We start from the raw sequence: 12,741 nt of genomic DNA, 5'->3' as shown, positions 1-12,741 counted from the left end.
TCCTTTTATGAAGCTCATATCCATAAATAGATGTTATTCTCATATACATTCTATCAAAAATGGAATCCCAAAATTACTCACAATTTTACTATTAATTAATGGCTGCTCATAACCCAGCACATCAAAAAAAAATTTTTTTTATATTCCATTTCCCTTGACAAAAGAGATAATGTTCATAATCAAATTATATTTCTATTTTATTTTACGGATTCTCTGGATATTCAATCCCATCCACATATCCCAATCCCATCCACATATAACTATCCATTTCCAGACAGGCACACTGTCGGTGTCAACAATCTTGTAAGATTGATACACAAAAACACACACACACATGCATTATGCATATTTGTTTGCGTTGGAACCATTATTTACAGATCAGATGGGTGTCAATTTTATTTCAATTTCATAAAATTTGTCAATCAAATTCAAAATGCTTATAGACAAATAAACCAAAAGTCCATTCTTAGAAAACCCTTATGATGTCAAATTGAAATTACCCTTTCTGCCTTCACAATAATCTATCCAAATTTTGACTACACACCCATTTGCATGTCAGTCGACCATTGACCTATCAATCGTGCGGAACAATAGTCCGAAATTCCCACCTGATCATCATGTGACTCTTGTTACTTGGTTTGCCAACAATTGCAACGCAATTGTTCCAAACTTTGTAAATTTAAAATTGCTGTGCCCAAAATAGAAGATCCAATTTTGGCATTTGATCAATTAATTATTAATTTGTTAACAAGCAAAAAGAAAAATGAATCATTCTTGCTCTGAAAACTTTTCAGACACAAGAATCATTGACAGTTGTTCATGTTTGTCCAGTAATCGAATCTGTTGAGGCCAATCATCATTTGGGATTTGCAGCAATGAAGGCCTAATCATTGTCTGAGGTACCGGTAAGCACTGGTACCCTTGATCTTGGTTTGCCCCATGACCTTGTCTTCCTGTTGACATACGGACATCTTCTTCTCCAATGTCCCATCTTTCCACACTCGAAACACCGGTTTCTGTCGTTGTCTGATCTGTGCGCCTGTGCACTTGTATTGCTGGGCTGCATCTCTACATCCCTGAGTTGCCACTGCAATCTCTCGTTATCTCCTGAAACACGAAAAAATTCTCTGTACCGTCCTTTTTGGGGAGACAACTGGAAATCAGATGGGACAACTGTGACTTTCATTCCTAATTTCGAGGGCAGTTGTGCATTTGTCTCCTCCACTGTATCCTGTATCCTTTTTATTTTAAGTTCTAGTTCCCTTATCCGTTCTTGCTGTTCCCGTTGTCTGGATTCACCATCCCAAAGATGGAATGCAAGCCAGTCTACCGTTAGATTCTGTCTCTTCCTGGCTTTCAATCTTTGTTCCAATCTTTCCAATCGACTTCGCTCAAATGTACCATCTCTTGGAAACTCCTCATCATGTCCCTTTGTCCACAAATACCAATTCTCGACCTGCCTTATAGCTTCGGCACCATAACGGTCGTACATATGATGTGTACAAGTACCTTTTTGTGGAATCTCTGGTTGTCCTTGTGTGTTCTTGCAGGCTCCATTTCCCATTCTGCCTTTTATCAAAGTAGCGTTGGATGTGTTGTAGCTTGTTCCAGGTTCCTCTAAAGCTTCACTCGTACCTCCAGGAAGGATCTCTCCACCTGTTCGCACGGTGATTTCCAGAGAATCTCCCTCAGCTGTGGCTTTTGCACAATCCAATCTCACAGATCAGTATTTGCAGATGAGCCGGAGGGTCAGTATGAAGTGGGTGAATCCTCAGGTGTCCGCTCTGTTTGACGGGGAAATCACACAATGGTAACCGCACATATATATCTGTATATAAACTCACCACCTTGCTCAATTTTCCCAGGTTGTCTCCACATTGATAATATCTCGCAAAGATATCAAAGCTTCTTTCTTGAGACCGCATTTTCATCAATCAAACAATCAATATATTCAATTCAATTTATTCAGTTCAATTTATGCAATTAAATTCAATCAAATAATATTCAATCAATTAACAATTCAATCAATTATTCAATTTCAATTAATTCATCAATATTCATCAATAAATCAAATTAATCATTTTGAATGACTCCTTGCATAAGCCCTTTCCCCAATGATGTCAGGACAGGTCCATCCATTGACTGAGATCGAATTTCATCGGTCGTCACCTCGGATTCGTACCTCATGTCAATTGATGAATCGCCGTCCTGTCCTAGGGTCATATCTGACATATTTTCCCATTTTGCCTGGTCTCCACAAATTTTTCTTTGCAACCACTAAAGGCAACTCATCCTTCATTCGTGAGACAGCCAAAATGGATGCCAGATATTAAAGTTCTTTGGGAAAAATATCTCATCATTTTCCTTTTAATAGTACCCAAAATCTCTTGGCAATATAAATTTCGTAAAACTCCTGAAATGGGACTGTCAAATTCCTTCAATCATGCTAAATTTTGAAACTCCATCGCTTGTAATACCCAATTTATCCCATAGGGCTTGAAAGTTCTTTCCCAAGTTCATGCAATCATTCTGCATTTGAACCCTATGATATCATTCATAATAATCATCATGATTTTATAGTCATGGTCCTATCATAATCATCTATTTAAACGAACATTTCCTTTATCACCACAGCTATGTGGTATAATCAACAATAGAATAAAACTGTACATAGCAACAGGCTACCTCATGGCCACTTAGTATACCTATTGACAATAAGTCATAACAATATCGAATAATCATTGAACAATTCAAAACTCGCTTCCACTGCTCTAGCCGCAGCATCCGTGATATTTGTTTGCTCATTCCCTATTCCTGATTCGTCATCAAGGATCTCCATCATCACACAGCGTACTTAATTCCGCATTTTAATGAGAATTCAACAGGAATTTACGACTCAAAGGAAAAAGAACGAGCAGACCTTTTGCAGGACGATAACTGGAATTAGTCGTGAAAATATATCCAAAATACTCAAAATAGACACCCACAAAAATCGTTTCCATTTAAAAAACATCGCCTTTACTGCTCCAGTCGCAGCATTTGTCACTTTGTTTGCTCATCCGCATGACCAAAACGAAATAAAGGGAGCTCAACCATTACACTGCGCTTTTAATGGCGCATGCCATAGAAACTCAACGCAATTTCGACTCGGCCAGAAAACGAGCAAATTGTGCAGGATGTTAACTGGAATTAGTCGTGAAAAATATATCCAAGTTCACAAAAATACACACCCACACAAATAAACAACATTTATTCCGTTTAACAGAACAAACATTTCCTCTATCATGACATGCATGTCTTCAAAATTATATGCCCAAGAGAAAAAGTAAAATTAATTAAAACTGCGGGCAGTGATGATCCGGGGACCATACCGCTCCATCCTGATTGGACGAGTGCGTGCTAGAGTCGTTAACAACGACAGTCCAGATCCGATTGTTCAAAATTTCAACTCAATCGATCGAAAAATGAACGCAGGGATGCATTTTAAAGGTGCAGTGGCACTAACTGAGTTGCCACGAATATGGCCACGAAATTGCCAATATGGCCATCACAAAATATTTTCCTTAATCAATTGGCTCATAGCATAACCAATCTGCAAGTATTTCATCCGAAGATGTATCTCTCAGGAATTTTAATTAAATAAGTCATTTATAAATCAACGAGTTAATTTATTAAATGATTAATCAATAAATCAATATTTTCCTTGACAGCCACATCACTTGGTCAGTGTCATGTCCAAATATCAGCTTCCTTACTCAAAAGGTGCCTGAGTTAATGTAATGTAATTACTGTAATAAGATTACTGCAATTACTGTAATGATTACTGCAATTACCGGAACTGTAATTACTGTAATTACCTCAGGTAATTACTGTAATGTAATTACTGTAATGTAATAAGAAATGTAATTAATTAAATAAGTACTTCATTAATCGTTAATAATGAAATAATTCCTGAATTCTCATTCGATTCACTTGACATTCGAATGTCCCCAAAACGTTGGAGCAAAACGTTGCAACAACGAAAGTGAAACGTTGTAGCGACGTTGTGGAAACGTCAGCAAAACACAACATTTAAATGTTCACAAAACGTTGGAGCAAAACGTTGCAACAACGAAAGTGAAACGTTGTGGCGACGTTGTGGAAACGTCAGCAAAACACAACATTTGAATGTTCCCAAAACGTTGGAGCAAAACGTTGCAACAACGAAAGTGAAACGTTGTAGCGACGTTGTGGAAACGTCAGCAAAACACAACATTTAAATGTTCACAAAACGTTGGAGCAAAACGTTGCAACAACGAAAGTGAAACGTTGTAGCGACGTTGTGGAAACGTTAGCACAACCCAACCTTTGAATGGTCCCAAACGTTTTGACAACAAATGGTCACAAGTCATTATCACATTGCAATGACCTCTAAACATTCCTAAACCAATATCCCATTAAAAAATCCCATTAAAATCCCATATTTTGTCACCCTTTGCATTGTTGAAAGCAATTAATTCCATAACTTAATATTACCTCAATTTATATATACTAGGGCGTGCCCGCACGTACGTGCTCGCCCGTACGTGCTTGCAAAAAACATGCGTGCAAACAACAACAACAAAACTTTGAAACCACGTGGCAGTAACGACCACAGAACCCCCCCTTCTATTTGCATGCAATGGTTTGGTCCATTCGCAAAGCCAAAGCGAACGACCACAGAACCCCCCTTCTATTTACATGCAATGGTTCGGTCCATCCGCAGAGCCAAAGCGAACGACCACAGAACCCCCCTTCTATTTACATGCAATGGTTAGGTCCATCCGCAGAGCCAAAGCGAACGACCACAGAACCCCCCTTCTATTTACATGCAATGGTTCGGTCCATCCGCAGAGCCAAAGCGAACGACCCGCGAGCACGGCGACCACACCCTGGGACCCACCCGTCCGATTAATTTCAAACCTTGAAAAGGCACATCCTCGGGTCCCCACAAATATACCTGGCAAGTTTCAAGTATATCGGACCGGTAGTTGTTGAGAAACAGCGGTCGCATACAGACAGACCGACACACACACCGGGATTACTGGAATTATAGATAGATAAAAATCCGATCTCATTAAAACCTTCATACAAACCACTAGCATATATTATTCCTAGGACTAAAATCACCAGGACCATTATCAAACATTTATCAAAATATTAGGACCATCATCAAACGAATGAATGACTCAATCCTTTAATGACTCCATCCAAACCCAGACATTTTGAGTTCCGTAACTTTTATACTTCAAATTTTCCATTCCTTCCCTTCCTTATCCTTCGATGTAGGGATGGGTTCTTTTTAGGATCATGTTGCATCGAGCATTATTTTTCAAACAGTGTGACTATTAAGCCCACGCCAAGACCTCTGACATCCCACCATTAACACCTATTTTAAGCGTGCCGAATCAGTAAGCATCACCCCTTCTATGAGCCTCGACCAGAGGGTGGTTGTCACCCACAAACACTCGTCGCTAGCTATTCCATTGTCTGTTGATTCCCATTCTGCTGTTTTTGTCTCATAATCAAGATAAATTTGGAACAGCCCTTTAAACTAACACCAAGCAGATCAATTTTTATATTTAAATATAAAATCATTTTCTCATTAATTCATAATCATAAAATCATTTAATCCGTGTCACCCATGCTATTTATCTAGCAAATTTCGTCAAAAAATACAACAGCACTGGTTCCGTGTCACCCATGCTATTTACCTAGCAAATTTCGTCAAAAAATACAACAGCACTGGTTCCGTGTCACCCATGCTATTTATCTAGCAAATTTCGTCAAAAAAAATACAACAGCACTGGTTCCGTGTCACCCATGCTATTTATCTAGCAAATTTCGTCAAAAAAAATACAACAGCACTGGTTCCGTGTCACCCATGCTATTTATCTAGCAAATTTCGTCAAAAAAATACAACAGCACTGGTTCCGTGTCACCCATGCTATTTATCTAGCAAATTTCGTCAAAAAAATACAACAGCACTGGTTCCGTGTCACCCATGCTATTTATCTAGCAAATTTCGTCAAAAAAAAATACAACAGCACTGCTCCCAAAATTCTCTATTTAAAACGGGTTTACACGATTGTACACGTGTACGGACGGACCTTACCGAACCGGCAAACAAGTCGCTTCATGCACATCAGTGGTGCGTTTCTTCGTGGCGCGTGTCAGAAGAATTACACAGCGCAGGAAAAATACGTATTTACAGAAATCGTTAAAAAAAAAACTCGGATAATCGCTAAAATCGTTGTGGCCGGTGTACCATATTGGAAATATATATATATATAAATATAATTCCGTTTCCCGGTTCCCTGTCGCTCGCCGAGCGCTGATCAAGTCAAGTGCTTCGAACAAGTGCAAAAAAAAAGTAGTACTTTATCCGTGTGCGAGTGGGTAAACGAGTGTACCGGCCTTACACGTCCTTGAAACAAGCGGTCGCAAGGTGCACACTTGCTCCGCCCGCTTCCAGGTCACAGTAAGGCCCTTTAATAACCAGCGCCAAGAAGCCCCAGATCACCTGCTCCCCCATATATGTACCCATAACTTCCAAGTTCGTAATCATATTGGGCAAGACAAGACACACTCACCTTTTAAAGAAGACTTGCTTGTACAATTGATCGCAGCGGTGCCTCCAAGATTGTCAGGGAATTTACTGGGGGACTCACAGGACTCCAAAGACCGGATACAGGTTACAAAAGGTCTCGTTTATTAAACTGTATTCACTTCATCCAATTACCAAAATGATACCGCATAATATAATGGATCAGGTTTAACTCTTTTCGCTGGTCCTTCTCTCCATCCGACACTCCCGTTCGGTCAGCGCTTTCACGTAGCAAGTACTCGTTCATTCCATCGTTCCGTCGGGCAGGGCTTCTGAGGACCAGTGTACTTTACTCAACGTTTGCTCTCGTTATATCGCCAAACTGGACTTAATCTCCTCTCCGCTAATGTCCCGAGGTCATGCATCGCACCGAGTCCTGGCATCAGCTCGCTCCCCTCCTGCTGTGTAAATGGAAATCACAGCAGGGGGGGGTGCTCTAGCCTGGGGCCTTGACCAGGTGTTTCAAGAGATTACATTGTTCATACACATAAAATGTATCTGCTTTGTTACCAGGTTAATTAATAAGTTACCAGGGCCAATCAATATGTTACACTGAGTTACACTTCCACAGGGGGCAAGGCCAGAGAGGAGTCGGTAGAAGACGGAAAGACCACCAACCTGCCTGCGGTGAGTAAGTGAGAGGCCCTTGGAGTGAGCTTCATCGCGGGAGATTCCAATGATTCTGAAAAGTTAATGTGAAGTGTCGCAAAATTCGGATGCAGCTTATCCGCCAATTTATGGTAATACTGAGTCTGGCATTGGGAAATAATTACCTCTGATAAAATGGTTGCTGCACACACCAGCTCGTATGTACTTCTCGTTGTATACACCTCGGTTCGTCGCCCACAATGGTGGCAGAATTGCATAAGTGACATCGATTATCCGACCTGTTGGCCTGATTTGTATCTGGCAGTGTTTGAAAGTTAATGTTCTGCAAAAGACTGACACTGAATTCTGTGCAGGTGATGTCCCTCCTGTAAATATGGAATGCAGACAACACAACTACAATTCATCTGTCTCAGCAGCTTCAATATGTGTTTCTGCTAAGGGAGATCCACATGTTCATTTGACAAATGGCAGTACTACCTGTTCTGCAACTGGTGAGCAGAAACATACAAAATGATTATTTTGAATTCAGAACATGTAAAATTTTTGAAATCTTTCACTATTTTGCATTTAGAGTTTGCCAAAAAATGCAAAATGATTTTTATTCTTCATTTTTATAGAACAACGAAGAAGTCATATTGCACAAACAAGATCGAGGTGCAGCTTGACTGCGAAGAAGTATTCTTTGAAGAAACGACCCCGAGAACAAGACTCACGACCTTTAACATGCATGTGCATGTCTGCTCCTCGCAACACAAAGATTAATATGCAATTAAATAAACACAAAACTGTTCTCGAAAGTCAAATACATCACAAGTATGATGTGCACAGTACAGATTTTGCTTCACCGAGTAATATCAAAATGCACATGAGGACCGACACTGGAGAGCGCTCGCACAAGTACTCGACATGTGATTAAGATTTCCCTCAAAACAACACTTTGAAAAAGCACATGAGGATCCATACAGGAGAGCGTCCATGCAAATGCTCAATATGTGACAAAGATTTCCCTTATAACAGCGATTTGAAATTACATATGAGGATCCACACAGGAGAGTGTCCTTACAAATGCTCGATATGTGATAAAGATTTCCCTCAAAACAACACTTTGAAAAAGCATATGATGATCCACACAGGAGAGCGTCCTTACAAATGCTCGATATGTGATAAAGATTTCCCTTATAACAGCGATTTGAAAAAGCACATGAGGATCCATACAGGAGAGCATCCATACAAATGCTCAATATGTGACAAAGATTTCCCTTATAACAGCGATTTGGAATCACATATGAGGATCCACACAGGAGAGCGTCCTTACAAATGCTCGATATGTGATAAAGATTTCCCTCAAAACAACACTTTGAAATTGCGTATGAGGATCCACAGAGGAGGACGTCCTTACAAATGCTCGATATGTGATAAAGATTTCCCTCAAAACAACACTTTGAAATTGCATATGAGGATCCACACAGCAGAGCGTTCTTACAAATGCTCAATATGTGATAAAGATTTCCCTTGTAACAGCATTTTGAAAAAGCACATGAGGATCCATACAGGAGAGCGTCCTTACAAATGCTCGATATGTGATAAAGATTTAACTTCCGACAGCCATTTGAAATTGCATATGCGGATCCATTCAGGAGAGCGTCCTTACAAATGCTCGATATGTGATAAAGATTTCCCTCAAAACAACACTTTGAAAAAGCATATGATGATCCACACAGGAGAGCGTCCTTACAAATGCTCGATATGTGATAAAGATTTCCCTTATAACAGCGATTTGAAAAAGCACATGAGGATCCATACAGGAGAGCGTCCTTACCAATGCTCAATATGTGATAAAGATTTCACTTGTAACAGCAATTTGAAATTGCATATGAGGATCCATTCAGGAGAGCGTCCTTACACTTGCTCGATATGTGAAAAAGATTTCACTCAAAACAAGACTTTGAAATTGCATATGAGGATCCATTCTGGAGAGCGTCCTTACCAATGCTCAATTTGTGATAAAGGTTTCACTCGTAACAGCCATTTGAAATTGCATATGAGGATCCATTCAGGAGAGCATCCTTATAAATCCACTTGGAGTGAAAGTGGCGATGATGAGCAGGTATCAATGCCAACACAGGTTTCCAGTTCATGGATAGAGTAGGCCCGTTGGCCTGATTGGGTTTTCTTTTCTCTCTTTGCATTTGTATTTAGTTCTCATTGTTATAACCGATAATTAAAGCAGTGTTTGACCCCATGCTTTGCGTTGTGTTTTGCATGCCGTAACAAATTGGGGGCTCTCTTCAGGGATGTCGGTTATGCTGCTGCCTGTCTTGGATTTTTCATTGTTTTTCCAATGAAAAAAAAATGATCATGTTTTGTGTGTGTTGCTGTTACTGCTGTATTTACTGCTTTGTGAAAAATGAGCTTTCAATGCAAGATGTTGAACTGTTATGTGAGGTGGAGTTACGAGCTGCAGCTGATCATATTGGGGCTTGTGTGACATCCAGGATGAGAAAATCGGAGATTGTCTTGGTTATTGTGAGTCACATGGGTTTAGAACCACGTGGGTAAAGAGGAGGAATGATGGAGTGGAACTGGTGGAGTGGATAAACACAGCCCAGGTTAAAGTTAGAAGACAGAAAAGGAAAGGGAGTTTGAAAGAGAAAAAAAAAAAACAGTTTGACTTTACATAAAATGAGAACTGTAAATTCACTAAGAATGACAGACCAGACATGTTCCCGTCTGTTCGGGTTGGGTCTGGATTTTGACGTTTCCAAGAACATTCGGCTTGTTCCCAAGTTTGACGAGGAGGAAATTTAGATTTTTCCTGTCTTTTGAGAAGATAGCAGGATATCTTGAGTGGCCAGAACGATACTGGACCCTGCTACTACAAAGTGTGTTTGCAGGGAGAGCACAGGAAGTTTATTCATCTCTATCAGAGGAACAGTTTGAAGGGTCCGAGACAGTGAAAAGGGCTGTGTTCTCGGCCGATGAGCAAGGGCTGGAAGCATACAGACAGAAGTTCCGAACCTTAAAATTACAGGCTGGGCTGACGTTTGTTGAATTTGCTCGGGAGAAGTAAATGATTTTTGATTGGTGTTATCATTCTCTGAAAGTGGATGGGGACTATGGTAATCTAACGGAGGTTATCTTGATGGAAGAATTTCAGAACAGATTCCCCTTCGACAAAAGGATACACGTTAATGATCATAAAGTTGGTGATTTGAAAAGAGGTGTAGTCAGTGCAGATCATTATGAGCTTACCTACAAGAAAAGTGTTGGTCTTCCTGGTTGTGGTACGACGTGGTATACCAAGAAGGTGGTCAGTGAGGAACGGTTGGAGGAGCGGGAAGACCATAAGGGTCCGTTGGTACAGACATCTCCGGGTGGACAGTTTGATTGGTCGAAAAATGCATCTGCAGACATAAACCGCGAACATGTTATTACTGTAACCAGAGGGGACATCTGAAGTGGAAATTGTTGGAAATTGCAAAGAGAGGATAAGCAGGGAGACTGCAATAGACCTAATGCATTGGTTGAAACAAAGTGGTCAGCCTCAATGATCGTGCCATGTCAGTTAAGGATGGAGATAATCCTGACCTCATGAGCCCTTTACTGGACATTTATAAAACCTTTGTACAAAAGGGCTAGGTGTCCTGTAACGGTGAATTCGAGTCTGTTGTTATTCTGAGGGCTACTGGGGCACCCAGTCGGTGATGTCTGATATCCTACCATTGACTTTGAGTCGTTTGGTGAAGGAGAGTGCATTAATCCAGGGCATTGCAGGTACTTATGTCCCCTGTCTTATTTCTTATTAAGACAGTCTTATTTGGTCACAGGTCCAGTGATGATAGGGATCGTCCCCCACTCTCCCCATAGAGGGTGTTGGATTCCTATTGGGGAATGATTTGGCTGGGGGTAGGGTTTGTGTTTCCCCTGTGGTTTCGATGCATCTCTTATTACCCTGCGCTCGTGAAGCGAAAGCCTCCAAAGCCAGTCGCCGACTGGGCATCCTCCGTCGTGCGAAGTCCTTCCTTGGCACACCTGAGCTCCTCGCCACATACAAGGCTTTCATCCGCAGCTCTATGGAATACTGTTCTCCCCTCTGGTCTGGTGCTGCTGCCTCACACATAGCTCGTCTTCACGCTGTTGAAACCAAAGCGTTCAGAATCATTGGAATCTCCCGCGATGAAGCTAACTCCAAGGGCCTTTCACTCACTCACCGCAGGCAGGTTGGTGGTCTTATACGGACTCCTCTCTGGCCTTTCCCCCCCTCACCCCCCCCCCCCCCAGCTTTCTCTCTCTGGGCTCTGTCCCCCAAATATTCCTGCAGGTAGCACAAGATCTGCCTGTAACCCTCGTATGGTTAAACTGCCAAAATCAAGACTTTCTGCTCACCTTCATTCCTCTTTTCTCCCGCCTCTGGAACAAACTCCCTCACCCTCTTCAATCCCACTCCACCCTCCAGGTCTTTAAAACAGCTGTTCACCACCATCTCTTATCTTCCCCCATCCAAAACCTTGATCTTTTCTACCCCTGCTAATTTCACCCCAAATCCTACACTTTTTTGAAATACCAACTTCTGTCCTGGAAGTCCTTGGTCTCCTTGTGTTTTATACCTCCCCCCCACCCCCCCCCCTCTTCCCACGCCTCCTCCCCCCCAAGTCCTCTCCCTCCCACACTTCTCCCTGCTCTCAAATGTTGTGTTTGTGTGCTTCCCCTTCTCTCCCCATCTTGTCTTCTGCTCCCTCTTTTATATATTTTGTTTGTCTGGTTGATTGTTTGTGAAATAAATGTTAGCTCTTTCACGAGCCTCGATTCAGTATACAAAAAAAAAGAAGAAAAAAAAGCATTCAGGTGTATATGTGTGCCGAAAAAATGATTTTCTTAAAATGCAGACACACACGGCAAACGTTGGTGCAGTTGACATGAAATTCCCACCATGGGAGGGTCTCCTGGAGAATATTTTAATGATTATTATGACGTCATAGATCACGTGGTACAGGCGCCATCTTGGAAAAACTTCGCACCTCTATCATCTCTGAAACCGCTTTTCTCTTTCTTTTATTTTCGCTTTGCGAGCGCAGGGTGAAAATTGAGACCTGGCTCATTGTCAACTACTCCCCATGAGGAATAAGATATGATGATGATGATGTCATCCGTGCCTTCGTTATGACGTCATAATTCAACAAATACAACACATCCATCCGATAATTTTTTTATTTAATTTCAGCAACTGTTGGTCTGATGGACACGAAATTTTCACCACAGGAGCGCCTCCTCCTGTGGAATATTTTAATGATAATCATGACGTCATAGGTCATGTACAGGCGCCATCTTGGAAAACCGAAACATGTTGCACCTCCATATCACCAAAACTACAGCATGGAAAAAATTTAAACATGGCTCATTGTAAAGAACTCCATATGGGGAATAGGTGTTGTTAATGATGACATCATGGTGCCCTAATTATGACGTCATAATTCGACAGGGACAACGCCTATTCTGATCAGTTTGAA

General features: G+C 41.2%; 1 protein-coding gene and 1 long non-coding RNA gene across 2 annotated transcripts in view; both read left to right on the top strand.

Annotated features, from left to right (window-relative positions):
• LOC144890652 (uncharacterized) overlaps nucleotides 1-8,112 on the top strand; it is a 53,621-nt gene extending 45,509 nt beyond the window's left edge. The window contains exons 2-3 of the long non-coding RNA XR_013622350.1: nucleotides 7,588-7,725; nucleotides 7,852-8,112. This is a non-coding gene — a long non-coding RNA (uncharacterized LOC144890652). The remainder of the gene's footprint in view (nucleotides 1-7,587; nucleotides 7,726-7,851) is intronic.
• A 1-nt stretch (nucleotide 8,113) lies between these two features.
• On the top strand, nucleotides 8,114-9,476 carry LOC144890650 (uncharacterized). The gene has a single exon (XM_078771563.1). The coding sequence runs from the start codon at nucleotides 8,184-8,186 to the stop codon at nucleotides 9,381-9,383; it is 1,200 nt and encodes a 399-aa protein (XP_078627689.1). The 5' UTR covers nucleotides 8,114-8,183; the 3' UTR covers nucleotides 9,384-9,476.
• The last annotated feature ends 3,265 nt before the right edge of the window (nucleotides 9,477-12,741 follow it).

This window comes from Myxine glutinosa, chromosome 1 (assembly GCF_964187855.1).
Source record: "Myxine glutinosa chromosome 1, kmMyxGlut1.1, whole genome shotgun sequence".
In the NCBI taxonomy this organism is placed as follows: domain Eukaryota; kingdom Metazoa; phylum Chordata; class Myxini; order Myxiniformes; family Myxinidae; genus Myxine; species Myxine glutinosa.
The sequence above is the reverse complement of the archived record's forward strand: the minus strand, read 5'-3'. Positions and strand labels throughout refer to the sequence as shown.

Coding starts and splice junctions, on each gene's coding strand:
- LOC144890650 (XM_078771563.1), top strand. CDS start 8,184: ATGAGGATCCATACAGGAGAGCGTCCATGCAAATGCTCAATATGTGAC.